The 26,905-nt window shown below is 42.6% G+C and overlaps 1 protein-coding gene across 3 annotated transcripts in view; it reads left to right on the forward strand.

Annotated features, from left to right (window-relative positions):
- Window positions 1–25,239, forward strand: part of NRXN3 (neurexin 3) — a 1,356,989-nt gene extending 1,331,750 nt beyond the window's left edge. For 2 of the 3 annotated variants that reach the window (XM_026651477.1, XM_029911473.1), the window contains one exon: window positions 24,150–25,239. In XM_026651477.1, the coding sequence (XP_026507262.1) occupies window positions 24,150–24,817 (668 nt within the window). In that variant the 3' untranslated portion in view covers window positions 24,818–25,239. Of the gene's footprint in view, window positions 1–11,814; window positions 11,825–24,149 lie in introns of all 3 variants that reach the window. The other variant, XM_026651478.1, reaches the window with a different exon arrangement.
- The last annotated feature ends 1,666 nt before the right edge of the window (window positions 25,240–26,905 follow it).

Consider the following 26,905-nt stretch of genomic DNA (forward strand, 5'->3'; position numbering starts at 1 on the left):
CCCTGGTGCATCTAAACATTAGTACAATCAAAGGAAAGAACAGCTCAGATTCCCTGAATCTATGTGAGCTGACAACTCGTTATATCTCCCGCCAAAGACCAGATTTCCTGGGGTTTAAAGTTTACCTCAACCCCTTTGCAGTTTTCAGAAGAACTGTGGTTGTGTTGGTTGGTTGGTTGGTTGTGGGGTTGTTGTTGATTTTTAAAGAGCTTTATTTAGGCCTTTTCATGCTGTCCCTGCGCTCCAGGTAGATTCCATCAGCAATCTGCATACTGGGTCTCCACTCATATACTAATTGGTAGTAATAATAACTAGCATTCCTGTAGTTTATTTCATCTATAGATAGCCAAGCCCCTTACAAACATGCATAAGTATCTATCTTCATTTTACTGATGGGTAAACTGATCTAACCTCTTCAGGGGGTTTGTTCACAGTATTGCACCATGGATATCTGGATATGGGTACATTAACTTGTGGGAAATATTTCAAACCATTTTGGTCTCTGTGGGAGAGTTAGGGCTTTACCCCCAACTCTACATTTCTACTTTTCATAGCATCATAGAAATTACAGATAAAAAGACCTATTAGGTCCTATCTAGTCCAACGTCCTCATCTCAGGGGTCAGTGCAAGACTGTTCCCTACCCTATATTCTTGTCCAACCTAGCTTTCAGGGTATGTCTACACTGCAATTAACACCCCTGACTGGCTCATGCCAGCTGACGCAGGCTTGCGGGGCTTTGGCTCAGGGGCTGTTGATTGCATTATAGACACTGGGGATAGAGTTGCACCCCAAGCTCTGGGCCCCTCCCCATTGCAGGGTACTAGAGACTTGGAGCCCAAATGTCTGCATCACAATTAAACGGCCCCTTGGCCCAAGGTGTACGGGCCAGCCTCAGGTTTTTAATTGCAGTGTAGACGTACCCTCAATGTCTCAAGTGACAGGGCTTCTACTACTCACCTTGGGAGACAGTTCCACAGTTGAACAGCTCTCACCATCAGGATTTTCCCCCAATATGGAGACTAAATTTTTGTTTGCCCTTTTTCCTCTTTTGAATAACATTGCTCCAAGTTAAATCCACAGTAAGACAAAACCATCACAACACTTATGGCCAAACAAGGATGACATTTAGGAAGGAGGATCATCCAGTGCTTTGGGCACTAGCCTAGGACTTTTGAGACCCAAGTTTAAGCCCTTGCTCTGCCACAGACTTCCTGTATGTCCTTGGCCATGTCACTTAGCCTCTCCGTGCCTCAGTTGCCCATCTGTAAAATGGGAATACTAGTATTTCTGTGCCTCTCAGGGTTAAACACATTAAAGACTGTGAGATGCTCAGATACTATGGTAATGGGGGCCATATAAGTACCTAGCTAGATAAAAAATGTTACTCTGAATCACAACTGACTTTCTCTGGATTTATAACAGTGTAATGGAGCACCGGAAGTTGACCTTGGGGGCAAATTTGAGCTGAATACAGCTGGTGCACCGATAGGATATAAGAGGAGCCTTTGTGCTCCTGAAGCTTCATATTTACACACAAAATTACATTATTGAACAGGCAAATGGGCATTTAGTTGGTGGAAGATTACCTGCCTAGTGCTCACAAATGCATGGGTTTTATGGGAACACATGTAGCATGCAGCTGTAAACATTTGGCCACTAGCTATTTGGCTGTGGGAAGGTAGTGGTGGTAGGAACTCAGAAGCCTACACTCTGGGGTGAGTTACTTGTGAAGGAAGAAGCAAGAGCTAGATGCATGGCTCAAGTATACCAATTTTGTACCTTGGTAAGCGAAATCAGAACCTAGCCCAATATGTTAATTGCCTTTCATCTTCACAGACATAGTCAGTAATTTGGAAATGCCCTCCAAAATATTTACTATTTGTATTACCATAGTGCCTAGGGGCCCTCGTCAGAGACCAGGGCCCCATCGTGCTAGGTGCTGTACAAATACAGAACAAAAAGACAGCCCCTGCTCCCAGGGGCTTACAACCTAATTGCCCTGGAATATTTTATACAAGCAAGTGTCATGGGTGTTTTGAGGTTTGCAGTGAATTGCTTTAAAAAATTAAAAAGTCCTCTCTGCAGGGAAGCAGCCAGAAAAACATTTTAAATGATAATTCCTGCTTGCTTTAGGTAGGGGAGGGAGCGATGGGGATGAAGCTGCTCTAACTAGTGATTCTAAAACCCCAGTTAGCGCCTGATTTCTACATGCCGGGAAGTGACAAGAGAGAACAAAATCAGGCTCTAGAGAAAGAGAGGGCAGAAAATATTACTGACTTCTCAGAGCAAGTTCACCTTCCCAACTCTCAAGTCTTCATCTCTTTCCCTGCCTGGGCAGCATGGTTTAGCTCCCTATTTGGAGGTTTGAGGATCTCCTCATTTAAAACTCTTCAGCCCATGGGGCCAGGCTTTGCAGCCCCCCCGCCCAAACCACCATCCCAAAGAGACTGGACATGCCTTCCTATACAGTTTTTAATACATAAGAGTGGCAGCCATACTCTCTACCCAGTCTGTACCCTGGTGTGCATGGGGCTGAGCATGCAGATCCACATCATTTTGTCATGGCCACTCCAATGTCCTTGATTTATAACAGAAAGGAGGCAAGATTTGAAGGTACTGAAACATGAAACCTTCACTTTAATAAGAGCCCACAGGGTAAAGCTTCTTTCCAACTTGTACACCATGTGTTCTCTGCATTTTTGCCCAGGGCTGGCACTCACCCCCTCTAATGGATTATGAAATTCAACACTTTCTCCCATTATTGAGATGTTTAGCTTGGATTCCTTTCCAGGACAGTTATGCTACGCCTTGCGACTGGAACTGTTCATCATCTGGGTGCAGCTGAACTAACCCCCATTCACTTGCTTGCCTATTTTTTTTTTCTGTAGTTTGCAGAACAGATCTCTCCAACATTCCCCAGCTTGATGAGTAGCCCTTTTAAAAGCTGCATTGGTTAAGTTATTCTTTCCAGTGATCTTGTTACCAGTGTGTTTTGCTGAAGCTAGAGGAGCATGTAAAGCTTCAACAGAGGCAAATCAAGTGCTCTGGATTTTGGATTCCTTCCAGAGGCTTAACCGGTAGGAACTGGGCTGACATGTTCATGGTTTATTCAATTGAATATGGGAAACTTTTTTTTCCATTTTCAAGATAAAACATTCCTTGTGTGAAGGCTGGAAGGGCTGGCTCTACCCAACACTTCTTAGTGTCTCCCAGAATGTTAGAAAGTACAAATGTCTGAACATAGAGAGGAGGAAATATTTAGAGTTGTATGTGAAGGAACAGAACTGAGGGTAATGGAATTAAATTAACCAAACGAAAGTTAAGGCTGAATATAAGAGAAACTTTTTAACAATGAGGTCTCTTATGTTTTGGAATGGTCTCCCCTAAAGAAATGGTAGAAGTCCCATTCCCTGAGTTCCCTATGATTGGACTGGACAAAGCCCTTGAGAATATACTATAATCTTGCCCCAGTTGGGACCGATAAATTAAATGGCCTAATTGGAAGTTTCACCTTAACTAGGACCAGTAGGAGAGCATCAAAGTGAACTTAGTGTGGTTAATGTTTGCAAATAGAGTTCTGGCCCTTTAAAATTCCACCTCCCCTGCAACATGAGTTCCATTGAATAACATTGAGTTCCTGTTAAAAAAGATTATTATTTTTTGCAGACCATAGGGTATTTTAAAGCGATATTTTTGGGGCTCACTGTGGAAGTATGTCATAGGGCCTTCTATGATTTTCATGCTCAAAAATGTAGACATTTGGGGTCAGGCTAGAGTCTGGGCTTTCAGACCCTGTGCCATGGGACTTTTAGTGCAGTGTAGACATGCCCTAAGTGTTTCAAATAGGGCTTTAGGAAGGGATTTAATTGCTTACTAATTAAATACCACTTGATTGTTCCAAAATCATATTTGACCACAATGTTATTGGCATATTATTTTGTACTCAGTAAATTCTGCACATTCAGCCATCAAATACAATACTATTTAAATATCCAGGAATGCCACTGTTAACTCACATCACAACAGCCTGGAATAGGACCGAACAAAAATTTTGAAAAAGTTATTAGAAGGAACAGTCCTGCAGCTGGGGTAAGGGCTGGTTGGAGAAGATGACAAATAGATCTCTTCCATGTCTGGTTTCTGTGATTCACTTCGGATTCATAACTGTACCCTGACACCACAAAACTATAGCTTTGCTGCCACTCTAGCCTGCTTGGCTTATTGTGTCGTTGCAGTCAGTGAATAATGGTGGAAGTGTCAGGATACGGCCTGGGGGAATGTGCTGGGAAGCTAATGCCTCATATCTCCTGTTTTGCTTGTGAAACAGCCGAGGACTCAGCGGCTTGCATGAATCTGCTAATCTCTCCATGATCTATAGTTTACAGGCAAATAAATAGGACAAGCAGCTGCAGTTGAAGAGTATTTGGACTCTCCGAAAGCCTTTGACAAGGTCCCACACCAAAGGCTCATACACCAACAAAGCAGTCCTGGGAGAAGCAGGAAGGTCCTCTCCTGGATCACTAACTAGTTAAAAGATAGGAAACAAGGGGTAGGAATAAATGGTCAGTTTTTGTGAGTAAGTGAGATAAATAGTGGGGTCCTCCAAGGATCTGTTCTGGGGTCAGTGCTGTTCAACATATTTATAAGTGATCCAGAAAAGGGAGTAAACAATGAGGTGGCAAAATGTGCAGATGATACAAAATTACTCAAGGTAGTTAAGTCCAAAGCAGATTGTGAAGCGTTACAAAGGGATCTCACAAAACTAGGTAGCTGGGCAACAAAATGGCAGATGGAATGTAATATTGATAAGTGCAAATGCACATTGGAAAACATAATCCCAACTATACATACAAAATGATGGCGGTGGGAGCTAAATGAGCTGTTCCTACTCAAGAAAGAAAACTTGGAGTCATAATGGAGAGTTCTCTCAAAACATCTGCTCAATGTGCAGTGGCAGTCAAAAAAGCCAACAGATTTTTAGGAACCATTAGGAAAGGGATAGATACCATAATGCCACTGAACTCCCACACCATAAATACTGCATGTAGTTCTGGTCACCTTAGCTCAATAAAAAATTATTAGAATTGGAAAAAGTACAAAGGAGGGCAACAAAAATGAATAGGGATATGGAATAACTTATATATAAGAAGTGATTAAAAAGACGGGGCCTGTCACATCTTAGAAAAGAGATGACAAGGGGGGTGAGATATGATAATGGTCTATAAAATTATGAATGACGTGGAGAAAGTAAAGAAGTGTTATTTACCCTTTCATGTAACACAAGGACCAAGGGTCACCCAATGAAACTAATAGGCAGCAGGTTTAAAACAAACATAAGTAGAGCCCTGCGCAGATACAAAAATGTTTATTCTCATCGGATCCGCGATCCACAAAAATTGTGACCAGTGGTGCTGGAGTGGCGGGGGGGGGCAAAAGAGACCTTGCCCATCCACTTTTCACAAGGGCGGACCTCTCCCCATCCCTCTCGTCTTCTCCCCCAAGCGCCCCCCCCCCCCCCCCCCCCCCCCGCCAGGCCCGCGTCGAGCCCAGCCGGGGAGCCTGGGCAGCAGTGGGGAGCCGCGGCAGACCCTCCACCTACCCGTAGTGGGGGGGGTGGTCATAGCAGCTCCTAGCCATGTCCCTGCCCCCCAGGCTCCCTGCCTGGCTGAGGGCAGGTGGAGGGTCTGCAACTCCATGCCAGCTCCCCGCGTGGCTCTCCCCAACCCAGCTCCGGCCGGTGGGAGTGGTGCCTCAGCCCAGCCATGGTAAGAGCCAGGCGGGCAGCTGTGAAGAACCACAGCAAAGACCCTCCCCCTGCCCTGAGCAGCCCCCAGGCTCCCCACCCAGCCAAGGGCAGGTAGAGGGTCCGCTACTCCGCGTGGCACACTCAAAATACACACTCAATCTGTGGAACTCATTGCCAGGGAATGTTGTGAAGGCCAACAGTATAACTGTGTCCAAAAAAAGAATTAGATAAATTCCTGGAGGATAGGTCCATCAATGGCTATTAGCCACGATGGTATGGGATGCAACCTTATGCTCTGGGTGTGCCTAAACCTCCAACTGCGATCAGCTGGGACTGACTGACAGGCGATAGATCACTCGATAATTGCCCTGTTTTTTTCATTCCCTCTGAAGCATCTGGCACTGGCCACTTACGGAAGATAAGATACTGATATAGCTGGACCATTGGGCTGTCCCAGTATGGCAGTTGTTATGCCCTTATTTGATTGTATCTCAAAAAAAAAGCTGGGGAAGCACATTTGGGGACAGTGGGCTCTCTTGGCAGCATCACATTTGCAGAGAAGCAAAAACTCTTGCATGTTTTAGAATACCATACGTATGGAGATAACATTTGCTTTATGGGGTTACATCAGAGATATACCTAGAATCCAATCCTGCTCCCATTGAAGTTAATGGAAGAAGCTTTGCCATTGACTTTGACAGGAGAAGGATCTGGCTTCCTAGTATTTTCTCCTGTCTTCACCAGTGACCAGTATCTGATGATTCAGAACAAATCTTTTCCAGATGCCTATCTTCAGCTCTGAGCACAAGGGTTGAATAACTTTACCTAACTTTTAGCTTTACCTAAAAGCCTTTAAGCTTGCCTGACTGCATATGAAAGATTTGTCTGTTAACAAACACATCAGCATCTCTACTTGGCAGAGAGTGCAGGTTGGGCAGAGATGCATGTTAAGAAGACTTTAAAGCCAGCCACAGCTGGATGTCTGATCAGCTCTGGAATTGCTGACTAGACCTCCAGAGATTCTCCTTTGGTTCAAAGGAGTATAAAAAGATAACAAGATCAGGCAAGGAATGGAAAGCTTCTTTACCTCTGAAAGCCATGGCAATGGTTAACGCTTTGGATTCTCTAGTGGCAGATATTGAGAGCTCTAGATGAACGTGTGAGAGTTTTTTGAAATACCATTTATTGGAAGGAGTGTATGCTTGCCCCACTAAGCAGCTAATACTGTACATGGGACAACTTCAGTGATGTCTCATATGGGCTTCTTTCAATACATATCTCTGTAGCCAGTAACTGGCCTTTATGTCTCTGACAAGAAGGCCAGACTGGTCAGCACACACACATCTCCCTGATGTCTCTGTTGGGTGACCAGATAGCAAATGTGAAAAATTGGGACACTTTGGGGGGGGGGGCGGGGAGGGGTATACTTGCATATATAAGACAAAGTCTCCAATATGGGAACGGTCCTGATAATATCGGGGTATCTGGTCACCCCATGTCTCTGCCCCAGGAGCAGATTTCCCCTCTCATAAAGTCTGCTTCTCTGTGTGGGGTGGAGGCTCCTATTCTGTGATAGAGAGGACTTCACAGCCTGTCCTTTAGCCCCAAAAAGACTGTCTCTATGGAATGGCTGCTCGTTCTGGTTTGGTGGGGCCAGGGCCTCACAAACTCCCAAGAGTGCCTCCTCTGAAACCCAGAGCATGATGGGCCATTCCCAGAGCCTGCTCATTTCCCCCCACCCCCTTAATAATAGTTTATCCGTGAACAATGATCTTCTTCTGCTATCTCAGCTGGGAGGGGAAAAGAACCCAGACTATTAATAAATCCTGCATAGCTCCAGGACGTTAACAGTATAATAAATGCCCTTTGGTAAATAATTCTTAGCACCTCTCTAGTATTTCATCCTCAAACAACTTTGCAGACTCTGAATATTTAATCCTTAAAGCAGCCCTGTGCAGCGGGTGGTATTCCATTTTATTGAGGGGGTAAATGAAGTACAAAGAGACAAAGGGACTTGTCTGAGGTCACAGACAGAGTCAGTCTCAGAGCCAAGATAAGAAATCAGGAATTCTGGACTTTTAGTGTGAGGTTTGTGCACCTTACACTGAAGCATATGGTGGTGTCAGCTATTGGAGAAAGGGTACTGGACTAAATAGAGCCGGGGTCTTAGCCTGTATAGAAATTCCTGTGTTCCTATTTGTTGTGCTGAAACCATTAAAACAGGCCTCTCTTTCTCAGAGAAAAACAATTTGGCTTTGGGTAACATGCTAAAATCGCAGGAGCAGTATTTTACAAGAGAAAATGACGTGTTTTACTGCTGCTGCCATACAAGCAGAGGTGAAAGTAAGCCGGTACGGTACGGTATGGCACGGCATACCGGTAAGAAAGTGGCCGCCGATACACAGCCGACCGTACCAGCAGGGCTGCTGATGGGTAAGGGAGCAAAAGGGGCAGCTGCCCCAGGGCCTGGCTATTTAAAAGGGCCCGGGCTTCCCAGCTGCTGCTATCCCAGGGCTCCGGCGGGGATTTCAGGGCCCTTTAAATCACCACTGAAGCCCTGGTTGGCACAGGCCGGGCAGCGCTGAAGGGCTGGCTGGGGAAGTCTGGCCCCAGCCCCAGCGCCTTCCGCCCAGGGCCGGCTCCAGGCACCAGACGAGAAAGCACATGCCTGGGGCGGCACATTGTAAGTGGCGGCATTCCAGCCAATCTTGGGGCAGCACATTCCGGCCGCCCTGCCGTGGTTCTTTTTTTTTTTGCTTTGGCAGCCCGGTCCGCAGCTCCGGAGCCCCTGGCCGGCTTCCCGCTCTCCGCCAGTCCCAGCCCAGCCCTGCAGGGGCATGGACCCTGACCCGGAGGGGCAGGAACTAGCGATCCCCACCACTCACCATACCACCGGGCTCCCCGGGACGCGCCACTCCCCACCGCCTGCACTGGCCTCTGCCTCCCGCACTGCTCTGAGCCCGGCCCGGCTGAGCCGCCTTTAAAGGAGCAGCTGAGCCAGCACCTCCTGCAGCCCCCGGGAGCTCTGCCTGCCCGGCCAGGAGAGACACCCCAAGGCTAGAGGAGGGAGCCCCTCTCGCTGGCCTGCAGCACGTGGCTGCCCACAGGTGGAGGGAGCGGGCGGGCACCGCCCTTCACCCCCCTGCGAGCCGCCTTGACAGCCCTCCACGCGCTCCCTGCGGCTGCTGTTTTTTTTTTTCCTCCGGCAGTCCGGCCGCCCTATTTTTTTTTTTGCTTGGGGCGGCAAAAAAGCTAGAGCTGGCCCTGCTTCCGCCTGAAGCCCCGCCACTTCCGCCCAAGGCCCCGCCCTTTCATGGGGCTTAGAGCCGCTCCCGCTCCTGCCCAGGACCCCGGCCGCCCTGCGTACCAGTAAGTCTGGAGGGGTTCAGAGGGGCCAAGCTGCAGCTGGAGTCCCCAGGAAGAATTCTGGCTGACTCCTCCACAGTTCCTCTTGGGGGGTCTGGGGAACACAAGAAAGAGCTGGCTCTGCTGGCCTGTGCACCAGCTATCTTTAGGCAGAGTCGCTGTCTGTGTGTTATCTCTGTGTTTCCCCCGGGCTAGGGCATAAATGGAGGGAGAAGGCACCCCCTTTGCACACTACATGAGCCCCTAACATATTTTTCTTGCTTCTCGTTAATGTGGATTCTTGCCACATAAGCACTAACTGGAGAAAAATTGCTGCAGACACTACTTGAAGCTGAAAGCAGATGCATAGATAAGGGTGTATTTTTCTCCGTTTTATAGCTAACCTACTTTCAGGGCTATGTGCATCACTCAGTTCATTGGAATCTCTCCATTTGTCTCTTTTAACTGACTGTTCAACAGAACCAGCCGCTTAAGAGCTTTTGTCACTATCATCTCAGTCCTGCCTCAGTATGGAAATATGCCTCTAAATGAGCCTAAAAAGCATTGTCTGATAACTAAAGTAGGATTATATAAGTATGCAAAAAAGCAGTTAGGGGGCCTGGGTTGTGCAATAGGGAAATGTGCTTTTCCTTTTATCACTAAAGATCTTGGTTCTCATTCTAATTAGGCTATAATAGAAGAGGAAATTGAATGTACAGGACTCATCCTTTCCCTACTATTAATGTACGTGACAATCAGAAAGAAAAAAGTCCCAGGAGTGGAAATCTCCACTAAGGAGAGGATCAGGACTGAGCTCAGGGAATACTGCAGGTCAGAAGTGCATCAACATTGCGATTTGGAGGGCTAGATAGGGTGACCAGATCTCCTGATTTTATAGGGCTTTGTCTTATATAGATGCCTATTAACTCCCACCCACTGTCCCAATTTTTCACACTTGCTATCTGGTCACCCTAGGTCTAGGGCTGGAATAGCAGGGGGTGGTACTGGTTAGTGTTGAGCTACATGAGCAGAGCTGCATGGGAGAGAGAAGGATTGAAATAGCATGGGATATCGCATGTTAAGGATGAGGTAAATTGGCAGTTTGGTGCAAGTCAAGGACTGAAATAACTGAGAATACTACAGGTCTAGAAGTGGTTGTGCGTGATCCAGGACTGAAATAGCATAGATTGTTGTAGGTCAGGATTATGGCTTTATGGCAGAGCTGAGGGGGAGTACCACATAGGAATACTATCAAACTGGGGAGAGGTGTATGGGCCATGCTGTATTGGAGACATTTGAAGGCAGGTGCTGTATAGTATACTTAGTTCAATCCAGCTCTGTTGGTCTCACACTAATATGAACATTACACTTACCTACAACTTTTAAAAATGTAATTAAAAGAAATGCAAAACTAGAAAACTCCTGAAAATAGCAAGTATAATTGATATAACCAGAGCTGCTCCAAAAAGGACAATGTTTGCAAAAAATTCATCCTTTTAAAAAAAATTGGAATTTTGAGTATAATGTCATTTAAAAAACCAAAATTAAGAAAATTTTAGCCAATTCTGTTATGAACTTAAATTTTCTATTCTTCAACCAGTAGTTGAAGCCCCTTAAGATACTGAGCCCTTTAGTCCCAGCCCTTCAACCTCGCTTAAATAGCTGAAAATAAAAGTGTGACAGCATGCTGCAAAATATGTATTATTTATTTTCCTTTTTACAACCTTTGCTTGTGTTTCAGAGGGACAGTTGCAGGATGGTAGCCATTGCACTAAAAAAAATCATGAGAGCAGCAAAATATTTAGTTTACAGATATACGTGGAAATATTTTCAACCCAGTTTGCAAACTGGGGGACCTATATTAGGTACTTAAATCTGTATTTAGGCAGTTAGGGCGGGATTTTTCAACACAGCTGAGAGGCAGATTTTCTAATGTGCTCAGCACCCATTTTGGCACCTGAATGCGGAACAGGTTTTCAAAACTGCTCACCACTCAGCATCTCTTACTGTGATTCTTATGTCCAGATTTTCTTTTCACAGTCTGGCCATTTATTTAAGTCCTAGGGTGACCAGATGAGAGACGTGAAATATCGGGATGCGGGGGGGTGGGTTGCCGGCGGTGGAGGGGAAAAAAACAAAAACCAAGAGCCGGCAGCTGAGGAAAAAAAGAGCCGGTGGCGGAGGAAAAAACAAAAACAAAAACAAAAGCAAAAAAAAAAACAAAAACCACAACCAAGAGCCGCCAGAGCATAGGAAAAATTGGTGGGGGCTGAGCACCCACCCGCAGCTCCACGCCCCGCCCCCCGCACCAGCTCACCTCCGCTCCGTCTCCTGCTTCTCCCCCCTCCCTCCAGCACTTGCGCCGCCCTACAGCTGATTAGCACAAGCCTGGGAGGGAGGGAGGGGGGAGGAGCAGAAGGAATGCGGCGTGCTTGGGGAAGAGGCGGGGCCGGGGCGGGGATTTGGGGAGGGATCCAATGGGGCAGTGAGGGGGCGGGGCAAGGGCGGGAATTTGGGGAGGGATCCAATGGGGGAGGGAGGGGGTGGAGTTGGGGGGTGAGCCCCCTCCGTCTGTGTGCCGGAGGGGAAAATATCGGGACAGTTTGCGTCCCGACCGAACATCGGTTGGGACGCAGGACAAACAAGTAAATATCAGGACAGTCCCGATAAAATCGGGACGTCTGGTCACCCTATTAGGTCCCTAAATGGGAAGTGAACTAGGGGCAGGGAGGTGGGGGGAAATCTGGCTATAGTTAAAAGCGACAAAAAGTCCTGTGGCACCTTATAGTTGTGGGTGCTGAGCTCTTTCGATCATCTGGCCACTAAACATCTTTTTCATGTCCCTATCCCTTGAGTTAGACACTTAAATCAGGGTCCTAAGTATGGACTGAGGTGCCCAATGTCAAGCTTCAAGTTTGGAAATTGGGCTCCCCACACATTAGAGTCTATTTGGTGTCTAAAGGAAAACAATGTGTAGGCCTTGCATGAATAGTGAAAGAAAACAGAAGTAAGGAAACAGAGGTTACCAATGGGCAGAGCATGAACTCACAAGTGGCCTTGTAAATAACATTTAGTTAGTAGATAAACAGTGAGAAGAATAATGTGTGATGAGTTTGCTTACTTTGCAGCTTTGCTTACTAGCATATTTTGTAGCTCGTGGACTGCTTGTGATCGTTACAGGGATGGGTTACAAAAATTAGTAAACCAGTTATGAAGAGTGATGCGGTGTAAAATGTAACTACCTTGCATCAGTTTGTTCTAGAATATGTAAATCTGAGTTGTTATTATGGGCTTTGGAGCTGTGGTAAACCCCTCTACTCAGCCCACTGCGTTTGGGCGTGATTACCTCAGATAATGTTGCTGTATGCCAATTAAAAAAAACATCCCTGAGGCCCGGTCTACTCTAGGAATTAACATCGGTATAGCTATTGCTCTTGGGGGTATGAAAAATCCATATCCCTGAGTGTCATAGTTGTCATGTAGACAGCGCTAGTTGATGGAACAATTCCTTCTGTCAACCTAGCTACTGCCTCTTGGGGAGGTAGATTACCTATGCCAACGGTAGAATCCCTCCCATTGGTGTAGGTAGTGTCTGCACTGAAGTGCTACAGCTGCACCGCTGTAGTGTCTTAAGTGTAGATATACCCTCCATGACAAATTCAAGCTTATTTCTTGGCAATGGATCGGAAAAGGTCTCAGAGAAAAATCCCAACCCAGTGAATTCCAGTGTTCCAGTGTATTGAATATAGGTATTTCACTACTCTTAGAATCCAGCTGCAAGTCACAAGGAATGATTAAACTTCAAAGCTTAAATGCCTCATTGTGAAATTTCCTGTATATTGATTAACCCTGTTAAACCAGAGGCTAAGAATCCTGGTAGGGAATGGTGCCCAGGGACAGTAGTTTGGAAAGTTTACCACACAAAAAAAAATAACCCCACTGGAGCTTGCAGTGGCCTCACTGCTACCACTGTTCTTTGTTTCCAACCAATCCTTTCTCATTCACAAAATGAACCCAAAAAATCATCCCACATGGATCAGCCCCAGGAGCCATGTGTGCCTATATGTATTGTCCCTGAGGTTCACCTAGCCAGGTTTTCCAGTCTTTGGTTGAACCTCTCCCCCTTATTAACACAGTCCCCAGTATATAGTTCCAGCGCAGTCTTCCAGTAGAGGCAGAGGCCATTCCTGCCACATGGTAGTGGCCAGGGTAGTCTCATGCCTTTCGCCCTTCAGTGGAAGTTGAGCTTTTCTCATGCAACTCCCATCCTCCCATCTTTACCAGCTTGGGACACTTTTTCAATTGCGCATCCAAGTATAAAGTTGGAGGATTCAATGTCTCTCTACATTATTATTTATTTTTATCTCATGTTCACAAAGATTAGCTTTGTTCTCTGAGTGGCTCTGAAAGTACTATTGTCCCTCCTGTTAACAATGACCCTCATCTGGAGGCTCTCTGTATCATATTTTGTATACAAGACTACCACTGTTCCTTAGCTTCCAGGTCTTGTAAAGCCCAATAGGACTGATTATTAATCAACTTTGTTACCAGTAAAACCTCTTTATAACATACAAAGGGTCCAATATGGCAGTCTTTACCCATTAATTTCAATCAGAGTTTTGCCTATATAAGACTTTATGTCCTAAAGGTTCAAATACTTACTACCAGTTGTATTGTTTAATATTGCGAATTGTCCACTATCTTCAGTGGGACTAATCACTGGTCCAGTCCTACAAACACTTACTACCAGACTAATGCTTACTGCAATGAGTATCTACATTGGGCCAAATTGTGAATTCCCTCTTGGGAGTAGGCCCTTTGACTCTGTGTGAATAATTGCTGACTGTTTTGAATAATAGGTTAATCAGCATTATACTGTTAGCATTTGCCTGTTCAGGCTCCAAGGCAGTAATCGTTACTTTAAGTAGGAAATGTTTGAGGAAATGAATTCTGCAGCCCTTACTCAAGATGATTAGTACCTACTCACATGAACAATCCCAAAAATATTAGTCGCACAAATGCTGCCCATCATGAGTCTGGGCTAGAGAACTGGGCCTTGAGAAAAGACTGTAGTTTTGTGTGTTTGATGCCTACAGGCAGTGTTATAATGAGTGTGGAATGTATTTCCTAGCACCTCTGGCAATTTCCCTCCCTCCCCCCACACCACAGCCCTTCTAATCTCTTCCCATAACCTGCACCGAACCCTTTGGAATGTACTTTGCCCTTACTGGACAGGCATGGAATGATATACCACCTTGTTCCTTGAGTCGTCTTCTTTGCTAACTTCCCTTTCCCTCCCTCCTAAGTCCTAGCTTGCTGTTCTGTTTTTCTACTTTCCCTAAATGCAACTTACTTTAAGCATGCATTATTATTATTATTATTAACATCCTACAGTAAAATGAAGCTATTATATAACCCATTTGTCAATCTCAGCCAATTTCTTCTTTCTTTTCCTATGTCTATTTATGACGTACATCCAGACTGCACGTCCTTTTTTCCCTTGTGTTTATTTTTTAAAAAGTAATGAAAAAAAGCAGTGCATTGGTGGGTGGGGAGTTTTTTGGCCAAAAATTAAAAGAAAATTTAAAATGGAGGGAATGCAATCCATAAGCAAAAAATATCCAAATGAGGAAAGTGTCCCTAGACTGCTTTGTCTGTTCCTTTTCAATGTGTGCATCTGGTTTGTTCATCTTTGAAAGTGTGTGGAATATTTTTTTCTTTAAAAATAAAATTTAAAAAAAACCACAGTTGTTCTTTTCTCCCTTCTTGCTGGGGAATAAAGTGCTTTTTTGTTTTTGTTTTTTTTAGTGTTTCTCTATATATCTATATTTTGATGTATTTCTTTTCAATGGTTGGATTTCTATCTTAGATTTGGGTTGTTCCAATCTAATGACAACAAAAAACAAAAGTTATGAATTGTTTTCTGCAATTTTCCCCCTTGCTTCCCTCTTTAAACAAGGAACTACTTCACCTGCAGAATCCTACATCCATACTTTCCAGACCACAGTTCTAAAGAATCTGAATTTAAAACTATCCGGTTCAGGGGGAGGGGATACCAAAGCACCCCTGGCATTTAAAATAGATGGCTTCATTCACTGAAGCAACTAATGTCTCCAATTCCTTAGAACATTGGTGTCAACTTCTTGGTGAACATGAGGCTGTGCATAGCTGCAGTTGAAGTTGTTCTAATTCCAGTGCATAAAGCTAGTTTTCTTGTTTTTTTGTTTTTTAATCTCTATTATTATTATTATTATTAGTTTATGTATTTTTACTGCTATTTTTAGTAGGAAAAAAGCTTTAACTGTTTTTATAATTTGAGAATCTTTAATGAAACTAATTATTATTATTAATTTTTTGTAATTTGCATGTTGAAGAAGTTGCAGCTTAGGGTTTGTGAGATTGTCAATGTTAGAGTTCTGTTCTTTCTTTTTGTTGATGGGCATGAATATGCTCATTTGTTTTTGTATATTGCCCATCCCTTCCTTACAGCCAGAAGCTCTAATGCTGCTAGATCACTCCGTACCGCCCTTACATGGACATGGCAACTGACTTACACATTCACTCCCATCATCTTCATCTCCTGTGTAGTACACTCATAGATTTTACACTCCCAATCCATCCACCCTAGGCATCTTTTTTCTTCCCATAAGTCCCCTCCCCAACCCTTTCTTTAGCATTGTTAAAATTTTATGTGCCGTCATCCATTCCTTAAAACACACACACAAAAAATTCTAGGAAAAAAGAAAAGAAAATGTTTTAAAAAATATATATTGAATTGACCAAAAAGACAAAATAAAACCTTGATTCTCAAAAAGCATTAGATCTGTAGATACATAAACAGTCAAAGCAAATTCTAAAGTGTACATTTTTTTTTCAATTGTAATATGTGAAACATTTTACACAAAGCAAACAAAATATAATTTATAACCAAAAACAACAGAGAAATAAATTCAAATTTGTTAAGGTGCAAGATTTTTTTCTTTTCATGTTATGTGGTGTGGATGTATGTGTTGTTGCCTCCCTGTATCACCCTTTGTCGTAAAATAATTATATTTAAAAAAGAAATAATAAACATTTTGCTAAAAAAAAGTTTTTAAGAACGACAACAAAACAAAAAAAGCAAGTTACAAGAATGTGGCAATTCTACTTGTCCAAGAGCATTCTTACACAACTTTCTTTTGTAAATTTTTCTTTCATGCCAAAAAACATGCGGGCAATTTGTTGATGTAAGTTGACTATATGAAATCAATGTGGTATGCTTTCTTATGGCTAATTTTATATATTTTTGAATACTTTTTTAAAAAAAAGAAACAACATTTTTGATTTCCTGTATTCTTTTTTTTCAGTTTTCTTGGGTTTTATCTTTCTTTTTCTGGTAAAGCGAATGACCTGTTGTTGTTGTTGTTGTTTTCTTTTCTTTTGATGAGCTTAACTTTGTTGTGGAATTTTTATTTTCTAGTGTATGGTTTGGTTTTGAGAAAAAAAAGCATAAATTCCTTTATTTAATTTTTGAATATGTTTGTTTTGGTATTTGCTGTTATGTTACATGCTCTCTCTATATTTCCGATTACATGATTGTACTACTCTTCATAGGAGGGGGTGAAGGAGCCCAGGGTAATTCACTCCCACTCTCTGTCAATTCTTGCCCCAGTCCCTTTTGCCTCCCACAGAAAGAATCAGCGGTAATGCCAAGAGTTTTCACTCATATGTAAACTTGCTGTAGCCTGGTGCGTAGACTATATTCCAGGAGAAAATAAGGGAAGTTTCTTTAAGTCACTGGTCCCCATTTGGCAATAGAGTCCCCAGTTGTTCTTATCTCCAGTTCCCTCTGTTCCTACAGAAGCATATTCTTCCTGCTAATTTCCTTGATTGTCAGTCTTCTTGCTTCTGCCACAGTCAAAAAGATACTCTCAAGTGTACTGTTAGAGTGCAAACCCATCAACCAAAATGGCCCTAGCATCATGACTGCTAACCTCTTCCAGCAATTGTAGCATTTACTAGTTCTCCTCTTCTCCCAACATTTGAATGTCCTGGACTTTTAAAATTCCCCCTGTCTCTTGGGGACTTCCTTCTCTGCAGCATGAATTCCACTGGATAGCATTGAGTTCCTGGTAAAAACAAACAAAGTTGTCCTTCCTTTAGGACAGGTGGACTTTTAAAGGGCCAGCATGGTAGCATGCTACTAAATACATAGCCGATAACTCAGGTTCAGCTGACGGCTTCCCTGACGAACTGATGCTGTAAATGGAACCGGTAATTATGTTGACTAACAAGTTGTCATTATTGTCGGTGAATCAAGTGGATTTAAAACAGCGATGGGAGAAACTCAAAAGAGTTTGATTAAGCTTCTGTTTGGTTTAGAGAAGCAGTTCAAAGTCTGAATGCTTAGATAAACATTTTCAATCTAACACTTAGGCTGGAAACATAATGAGAAGCAGCTCTCTCATGAGATTGCCACTGCCTCCTGGCTGCGATTACATCTTAAAAACCAATAAGTTATTTTTTCTGGGGTATTTCCCCACTCCAGGCCATGTTGAAACTGGTATTTGCTGAGGTGACCAACAATTTACAGAAACAAAATTCTCTCCAAACATTAAACTTCCTACTAAATTGAGAACCATCTCATCCAATTCTTACACCCCCGGGAAAGGTGAAGTCAGTTCTTCTTTCCTCCAAAGTAGATCTCTTATCCCTAGTTATCAAAACTCAAGCTTTGGCATAACTGACTGTGTCTGTCTAAGTATAAATAAACCTTAGGAACCAACTTTGAAACCATTGGGAGTTTTGACATTGCCCTCAGTGTGATCAAGATTGAGCTCTTAATTTAGCTTTTGATGTTTGCCACTAGGAAAGTGGATTTTGTTAGAGATTCGTGTAAACAGGCTCTTGTGGGGTCTCACATGTTTCAAAGCAATTCAGTTAAATCAAATCTGGTCCCAAAACTAGGGTTATGTCTAGTCACTTTGGAAACAATTGGTGCTTTGGAAGGAAGCAGGGAGTCAGGATATTTGAGGCAGAAGGCTAAGGCACTCCCATTGGGGAAGTGATGCCTGCCCTTGTGTTACTGACAGTCAGTTTCAATTAAATGAGGTTGGAAAGAGGTGAGAGAATATTAAAAATGCTCATCTGCTAGATTTCATATTAGCATCAGATTTCCTGTGACTCAAGAACTGTGGTCTGAATATTTTCCCTCTTCACCCTCAAAGAACTCACAGGAGACCAAACCTCAAGAAGTGTTGAAAAACTCAGTGACTTAATGAGAATTTCTTGGCACCCAACTTGCATATATGGGGCAGGGGGTAAGGAAGGGATTATTTTCCATAGCAGGATGTTTCGGTCTGAAAATGGAGTTGAGTTTCAATGCAAGAGAATAAGAATAAAATGTAAATAAGAGACTTTGGATATGGAATTTCAATACTTGAGGATGTGAATGTGTTGTGCTGAGCTTTTCAGCTGGCACCTTAAAGATTTTCAGCCACATCTGGAAGAGACAGAGTTGTGTCCCTTTATATTCATCGTGAGAGTTAGAAGTTGAAGCTTTCAGGATTCTGTTTGTGTGTGCTTTTTGTGCTGCCTCTCTTTGATGCTTGAGACGCCAGTGAAACAGTCTTGGCCAGAAAGATGAGAATTGGAGGTTGCTAACTTTTTTTTTTTTTTTTTTGCTTGGTGCCTTCTACATTCATGATTGACCCACAACATCCTCACAGTTCAGAAGGCTTCTATTAAATTTTTTACACTCCATCTTTTCCAGTGACAGCGAGCCCTTACCGTAGATCAGCCCCAGAGGTATGAATTATATATCTATAAAGCACTCATAAAGGAAAAAGCAGGGCAGCCTTCAAGGCTAAAGTAGACCTTTTATATCCCCAGTGGTCCTACTAGTTTAAAGGAAATCACAGCCCTCTCAAAAAAGTATAAGTTCCTGATTTAAAATGCTAACTTTAAGGAATACACACTGTGCTTGTCCCAAGAAAGAAGAAATCCAAAGGAAGCACTTGGATATTAGTGTTTTGTTGGGTTGGGGCTTCACACCACACAGACCTCAATCCTCTTGGCACTGCTGTTGGCACCTGGCACTTATTCTGCATCCCTACCACAGCAGAGGAAGCCATTTTATCTATTCTTTTTATTTCATCTTTCAGCACTGTGCTGTCAACACAAGCCGCTTCAATTGCACAGCTTTCTTCAGGGAGCACCTATACACTGGGGAGAGGGGACAAGGGGAATGGGCAGGACTGCAAACAGAAAAAGCCCTGCTATCTTCTTGGGATGCTTTGAATTGTATAAACAGGTTCTGAATCCACAGCTCATCTGCCAGCACCACTAACTGATGCTTGCTTTCCAAACAAAGCAATAGCAGCCAGAAACCAACATCCCATGTTTCTGCAGTTGAATCTCAATCAAACAGAGAGCGGTGGATATCTTTTAAGTGGGAATTTCACTGTACATTTTCTAAGAGTTAGCTGCACAACTCAATAATAATGGACCAATCATGAAGGACTTCAAGAATTGGCCCACAAATATTTAGCACTAATGTAGCCCTTTGCACCATCAGATTCCTTTTCAAAGAAGTAATTAAGAGATTTTAATCCTGACCATTTATTTAATGGGAGTCAGATGACTGGATCCCCCTACAGTTATTTGAAAACACAGTGGTTTGCTTCTCTGTACCTCTTGTTTCTCTTTTGGTACTATACATACTCTGGACAATAAAGTGGGCACTAATTGTATAGGGAAAGGCCTGAACCTTCAGGATCTGCACCAGAGAGCCACTGTGTGAGAAAGTTTCAACTCTTAGATGTAGGCAGAGATTTCTAGGTTCAATGTGAAATTATACATTCACAGGAAGCAGCAACATGTGCATACCATCAAGTAACAAACCTAAATACTCCTTCCTCACTGCGTTATTGTTGGGATATCCTGTATGAGTCACTAGCCAATTTTAGTGCAAATGAAAGAACATTCCGTCAACCAATCCAAAAAACCAAACAAAGAATTCCAAGAGCCACAATATCTTAGCAACTTTGACCAATGTATTCCTTGGTAGGGAGATGATTCCTCTAAAAACCATGAACCCCAGGAGAAGGACCCTTAACTATCTTATTTTTTGGGGGTGTAGCTTGCACCCATGATATGGCTCACCAGACACACTGAGCCAAATTCAGAGGTGAGATTAAGTGATTTCAAGAAAGCCTAAGTTGTCTCAGCCATGCAAGCACATAAGTTATACCACCTCTCAGATACCCACTAAGACTCAGACTCACCTCTGAATTTGGCTCATTGTCTTCTTTCCAACCTACTTTTGTTCATAAAGAGACAATATCAGCTCTCAGTTACATATGTGGAACCCCATTAATCCTAATAGCTCTGTTAGACTCTTCTTGACGTTTCATGAAAAACCCAACCATTTTATAATGACATTATATTTGATCATTAACTGCAAGTAAAAAAAAATCCTAGAAAAATGAATTGCTTTTTAATGCAAGTGGTTGTTCTGCTAATGAAAGCTTTGTCTTCCGGTTTTAAAAACTAAATATTTCCATCTCCTTGAGGTCAAGTCCAAAGAGTTGATTGTAAAATGGACTAAAGTATTTCCATGTGGGAGGAAAGCTGCCCAAAATATTGCCCTATTGGGTGGCAGATCAACAGAAGCCATTTGTAAGCATAGTAGCTTTTAATAACAAAGGCACTTCAGAAGCTTTAGATGGGCAATTAAAAACTGCCAAACTTCTGACTCCAGTTGTGTGTCACAGATGGTGCACTAAAATTGCAGATGAATGCTATTGTATAATGGTGGATGAATTGGTCTTAAAATCACTTAAAGGGACACTATTAGCCACTCAACAGACCTCAGATGACTTTCAGGGACTTCAATTCCCCACTCAACAGACAGCTCAATTTCATATTTGGCTGAAAATTCCATTATTTTATTCAGTCTTATCTAGTCCATAGAACTTATTCTGATAGATGATCTTTTCCTGAAGGCCCTCGTTCAAGTTTGTCCTGAGACCATGTGATAAAATGGATTATCTATGCCCCACGCTAACAATGGACAGAAAACAAGCTTCTGAAACGGTAGCATAAACAGGAACAAGACAAGTTCCTGTTATTATTTCACAAGGAGCAGACCAGAATCACAGGTTCACATAATGCAGTGTAGTAGTTTGGCAAACTGCAGAGTAATGATGCTCTTTGCCTTTCCCATGTTTGTACTGAACAGATACAATTTGAAGAAATCCTGTGGGATTATTTTAGACATATAATATTCAACTTTTCCCTTCTTTGTTCAGTAACAGAAGTGGCAGGAACATTACCTGGAAGCTCAGAAAATTAAATGACATCTCCAAATTGCCGTTTTCATCTCATACATTAGAATGAGCTTTGCTCCACGAGTATATTGAGAAGCTAAGTAAAACAATGGATTCTGATTTGGAGCTAATTTCTAGTGCCACTTAAGTAAACATTAAAGTTTCCATTGACTTCAGTGGTACCAGCATTTTACCCCTATGGAAGGATACGAATAACCATATGCCACTGTTGCTATCCGATTTGAAATATTGAAGGCAGTACATTTTAAAGGCCCTGAGACTCCATTTGTACAGTCCAATTGGTGGTTAAAAATGACTGCTGCCCAAGTAAATTTGGATTGAAATGATGGTAAACCTGCAAGCACCCAGCAAACAAGATTTAGGGCAAAATCATACTCTCTGATCAGTAGCATATGGTGGCATATGTTTTGCAGAACTACCCTTGGCAGTGGAACTACCAATGGAAATTCAGTGTGAAACAAATGCAGAAAATACAATAGAGCACCACAGTGCAGATAGCTGAATTTTTGACCCTAACGCCATTCAACAGTCACTTGGGTGAAAGACAATTAATTAACACGACTGAATTAAGTCAAAGCCAGAGTTTTTTACTCAGTTCGATTCTCTATTGCCTTGCACTTTCTGTAGCCATATATACTTGTGCAAAGTGTGAGTAAAATAATACTAAATCCTCAGAATTCTCCACTCACACTAGTGGTAACATTTTACACAACTAGGCACTCACTTTACACTGATGAAAATGATTACTCAAAGTGCATGGCCCTCAGATTATACTTAGTCCTTCCTAAGGCAAAATGCCCATTGAAATTAATGGGAATTTGCCTGAGGATGGTTTACCTTAGGATCTCAGGATACAGCCCAATTAGCTTAAATGCCTAACAAAATTATAACTAAAAGCAAAATTTACATGCAAAGGCAACATGACTCAGTTAAAAATAAAAGATAAAACGCTATACTTAAGCACAAGACTGTGTGACCTGAACATACATGAGAGTAATCCACTGTGCTTTCATACCCACGGAAAAGACAAGTGGAGTGATAGCCTCCTGAGCCTGAAAATAGAGTCACATTACAGTGAAAGTGTGACTCAAGCCTATACCCTGATAAAACAAATAATCTTAGGAGGTAGGGTGACCAGATGTCCCAATTTTATAGGGACAGTCCTGATTTTTGGGTCTTTTTCTTATATAGGCTCCTATTACCCCCCACCCCATGTCCCGATTTTTCACATTTGCTGTCTGGTCACCCTATTAGGAGGCCTCATTGCTTGCAAGCACCACAGTGGTGCTGAGATACCCAGGTTCTGAAATGACCTTGGGTCTCTCATTTGCAGAGATAATGAGCTTGGGTATGGAGAAAGTGAGGAATGGCTGCTGGTTGTTCACAGCACAAGCACTCCAAGACAGCAGATTATGAGACTTTCTCATTTAGTACCTGCTTCACAGAAAGCTGTCTGCCAGGCTAGAGAAAATGTAACATTAATCACAACCATCAGCACAGAAAGAAATGCCAGAAAGTGCAGGATGGAGATTACTCCTCACTTTCGTGGCCTGGAATCAAATCCTGATTTAGGTCATCGTACTTCTTATTTATCCATATCATTAAACCACAATACAGTTTGCCACAATTAATGAGGATTCTCAGTGTCCCTTAAAGCCCAGCATTGAAACAACAAGGAGTATTGCAGATCAATATCAGGGTGCGTTAGCAGAGCTGAGAAGGGGCAGAGAGAGGGAAAGGGCTAGAGTAGGAGAGGGTATTGAAGATAAAAAAGACAAACATGCATTGAGGCGCTCTCTGTGCCTTCTTGCACTACATCTAGTTCCAACCACAACAGTCCATCCCTACCTTTCATGCACACTTCATTCACTCACACAATTTAAAAAACAGGACGGACAAACAAGAAGAAAAGGTTGAACTGGGAAGTGTTTGGAAGTTGCTGTGGAACTCAAATGGCAGAGAAGAAATACCAGTGACAAGCAAGATCAGAGGAAAAACTGGTAAAATCAGCATGCTTCAGCAGCAAAATCCAACCCAAGAGAACAGTACTGTATGGAGGTTTGGAGTAATTCCACAATTAAGTATTCTTTTTCCCATATAGTAAAAGACATAAGAAAATGGAACCATGCCAAGTTTGAATTCTGCACAGTCACTTGAGAGTATCTTCAGGACCGCAAACCCTTTGGTACCTAGGATTTCAAAATTCTCTCACTTGAACGTACCTAGCAGAGATTAAAAGAGAAAGGAATTGGAATGGCCAGTTTACCTATCTCAAAAGTAGGGTTGGGCAGAAAGCTTCCTAGAACCCTGGAAAAGTGTGTTGATGGTGTGGATGGGGCAGGAAATCTGCCTCCATGACACTTCTTCATAACTTCTGAGTCCTCCACCACCTTTGAGCTCGGGGAATTGAACATGATGCACTGTGTCACTAATGTTTACTAATCTTCTGTTTTTTCTTTTCAATCCCAGGAGGTGAATTAGTTATCCCTCTACTTGTAGAAGACCCTTTAGATATCCCTCCTATTGCTACTCGTGCACCTTTCATTACACTCCCCCCTACCTTTCGCCCCCTCCTTACCATTATTGAGACCACCAAAGATTCCCTGTCCATGACCTCTGAGGCGGGGTTACCTTGCTTGTCGGACCAAGGCAGCGATGGTTGTGATGATGATGGCTTGGTGATATCTGGGTATGGCTCAGGGGAAACCTTTGACTCTAACCTACCCCCTACTGATGATGAAGATTTTTACACCACCTTCTCCTTGGTAACAGATAAGAGTCTTTCCACTTCAGTCTTCGAAGGTGGCTACAAAGCACATGCACCTAAGTGGGAATCCAAGGACTTTAGACCTAACAAAGTCTCCGAAACTGGTAGGACTACTACCACGGCTTTGTCCCCTGAGCTGATCCGCTCCACAGCTTCGTCCTCGACTGGGATGGTGCCCAAATTGCCCGCTGGCAAAATGAATAACCGTGAGCTCAAACCCCAGCCTGACATAGTCTTGCTTCCGTTGCCCACTGCCTATGAGCTAGACAGCACAAAGCTGAAGAGCCCGCTAATAACTTCCCCCATGTTCCGTAATGTGCCCACAGCAAACCCCACGGAGCCAGGAATCAGACGGGTTCCGGGGGCCTCAGAGGTGGTCCGCGAGTCGAGCAGCACAACGGGGATGGTCGTCGGTATTGTGGCTGCTGCCGCCCTCTGCATCCTGATCCTCCTGTACGCCATGTACAAGTACAGGAACAGGGACGAGGGGTCCTATCAGGTGGATGAGACGCGGAACTACATCAGCAACTCAGCCCAGAGCAATGGCACGCTCGTGAAGGAGAAGCAGCAGAGCACAAAGAGCGGCCACAAGAAACAGAAAAACAAGGACAAAGAGTATTATGTGTAAAAATATACTTATTTATATATAAATATATATATACTTAATGAGATTTAACTGAAATATCAGAGCCGTTACAGCTAACGAGATTGGGAGCTACAGTTTATGGGGAAAAAAATTGGGAAAAAAATTCAGCTGTGACTGTTAACGTCTCAGTCATCGCTTGGAGTCAGCAAACTCTGCCCTACTGTATTATAAAGCACACTTAGCGTTCTGGAGATGGCACACGCAGCTCTACCATGCTGACGGACTTGGAAGTCTCCGCATCTCCTCTTCGCTGAACTTTCCGCAAAAGGTAGAAGATTTCATGGCTTACTTGTTTCATATCTCCAAGTGAGTCTTAATGATGTTCGTGATCTTTGACTGTATCGATCATTTTTCAGTTTACTTATTAAAAAAAAGAAAGAAAGAAAAAGAAAAAATGCATAAACATTTTAAACAAACAAAAAAATCAAACAAACTGATCTGGCCGTGTCCAGCATACGTATAATTTTTCGAGATCTGAGGGAGGGGCGGGGAATAAATGGTTTTGGGGCTTGTTGGTTTTTGTTTGGTTTTGTTTGTTTTTCTTTTTGGGGGGTGGGGGGTGTGAAGGGGAGAAGAGAATGGACCAGGACATGAGTCAAGAAGAAATCTGGGCGGGGGGAACCCACCTAATAAATAAAGAGAGACTATTGCCATATATGAACTCAAAAGCTACCCATGGTGTTCACTCTACATATCTGGTTGTGTGGTCTCTAGAATCCGTTGTCTACAGTAAGTTATTTGCTAATAGCACAGTGAAAGTGTGTAATGGGTGATAATGAAGATGATTCTTATGAAAAACTGGTCCCCCTTAGATTTGGCTCCAGTATTTGCAACTGAACTCATGAATAGATAGGATTCAGTCTGGTTTGATTGGGGTCATTGGCTTTATTTGACAATATCATTGAGTGTGCATTAACACAGCCAAACTATGGCTAAAGAAGGGGGGCGGGGAAGCAAAACAAAAGTGGTCAGCCATTCTGAACTAGATATACGATGCTAAACTAATGGAGCCTTTTCTTTGGGTTCTGGTTCTGTAACTGATTACAATGCATGCAAAAAAATTAATAATAAATCAGTTGAATAAAGAGGTCAGAGAGACAATATTGGAGTTCAACCTTTGACAAGAACCATAAACGTCACACAAGCCAAACACATGCTGCGAACAAGTGCAAAATTCATAGGGTTTTTTTTGACATGAAGATGTTTTTCATATGTAATATTTTAATTTTGTAGCTTGACATTTCTGACTATCTCTGTCTCTCCATTTGCCCTATTCAACCTTTACTCTCTCTTTTATATAAAAGAAAAGAAATGAATAAAGCTGCTGTGACACAAAAAATAATAAAAGGAGTTAATAATAGTATTATATATATAAATATATATATATATATATATACAGATATATTTATCACCATATGTTTGATGGGACGACTGGAACAGAAACTCTGTCAAGGTGTTTACATGGAATGAGAATGTTGTTTTAGAAGAAAAACATTTTAGTAATACCAACAAAAAGCAAACCATAAAAATGTGAAGAGTGTGTGTTTTAGCTTTGTCACAGTTACCTGTGTCAAAAGGATAAAAAAAAAAATTCTCAGATTTTGTTTACATATTTTATTACATTTTTTGCTAGTGTAATTTCTAGAGTACCCTGATGTATATAATGTTTTATGCTTAAACTGGGATTTTTTTGTTTGTTTTTCGTTGATTTAATTAATCTTGGTTGTTTGGTTTTTATTTTTCCCCAATTATGTGAAAGGGAATAACTTACTGTACAGAACAATAACCAACTGGTTTCATGGCCATGACTGTCATGTGCAAAAAAAGCAAAAGAGGGGGAGAGAGGCAAAAAGAAAAACAAACACAAAATGAATTGAGGACTCTGGAGTATCACAAATGTACAATTTCTCTGTGTACAGATGAAAACTAATCAGCTGTTTAGATTTAGAAATCTACTCTTGCTGGTGTTTATAATTCGCATGAATATTTGACTTTGAAGAAAAGTGTCATCAAATGCACACACGCACATGGGAACAAAATAAAAAGCAGCCTTCTCAAATGTTTAGAGAA

Source organism: Terrapene carolina, unplaced genomic scaffold (assembly GCF_002925995.2).
Source record: "Terrapene carolina triunguis isolate 2854851 unplaced genomic scaffold, T_m_triunguis-2.0 Scaffold96, whole genome shotgun sequence".
Lineage (NCBI taxonomy): Eukaryota > Metazoa > Chordata > Testudines > Emydidae > Terrapene > Terrapene triunguis.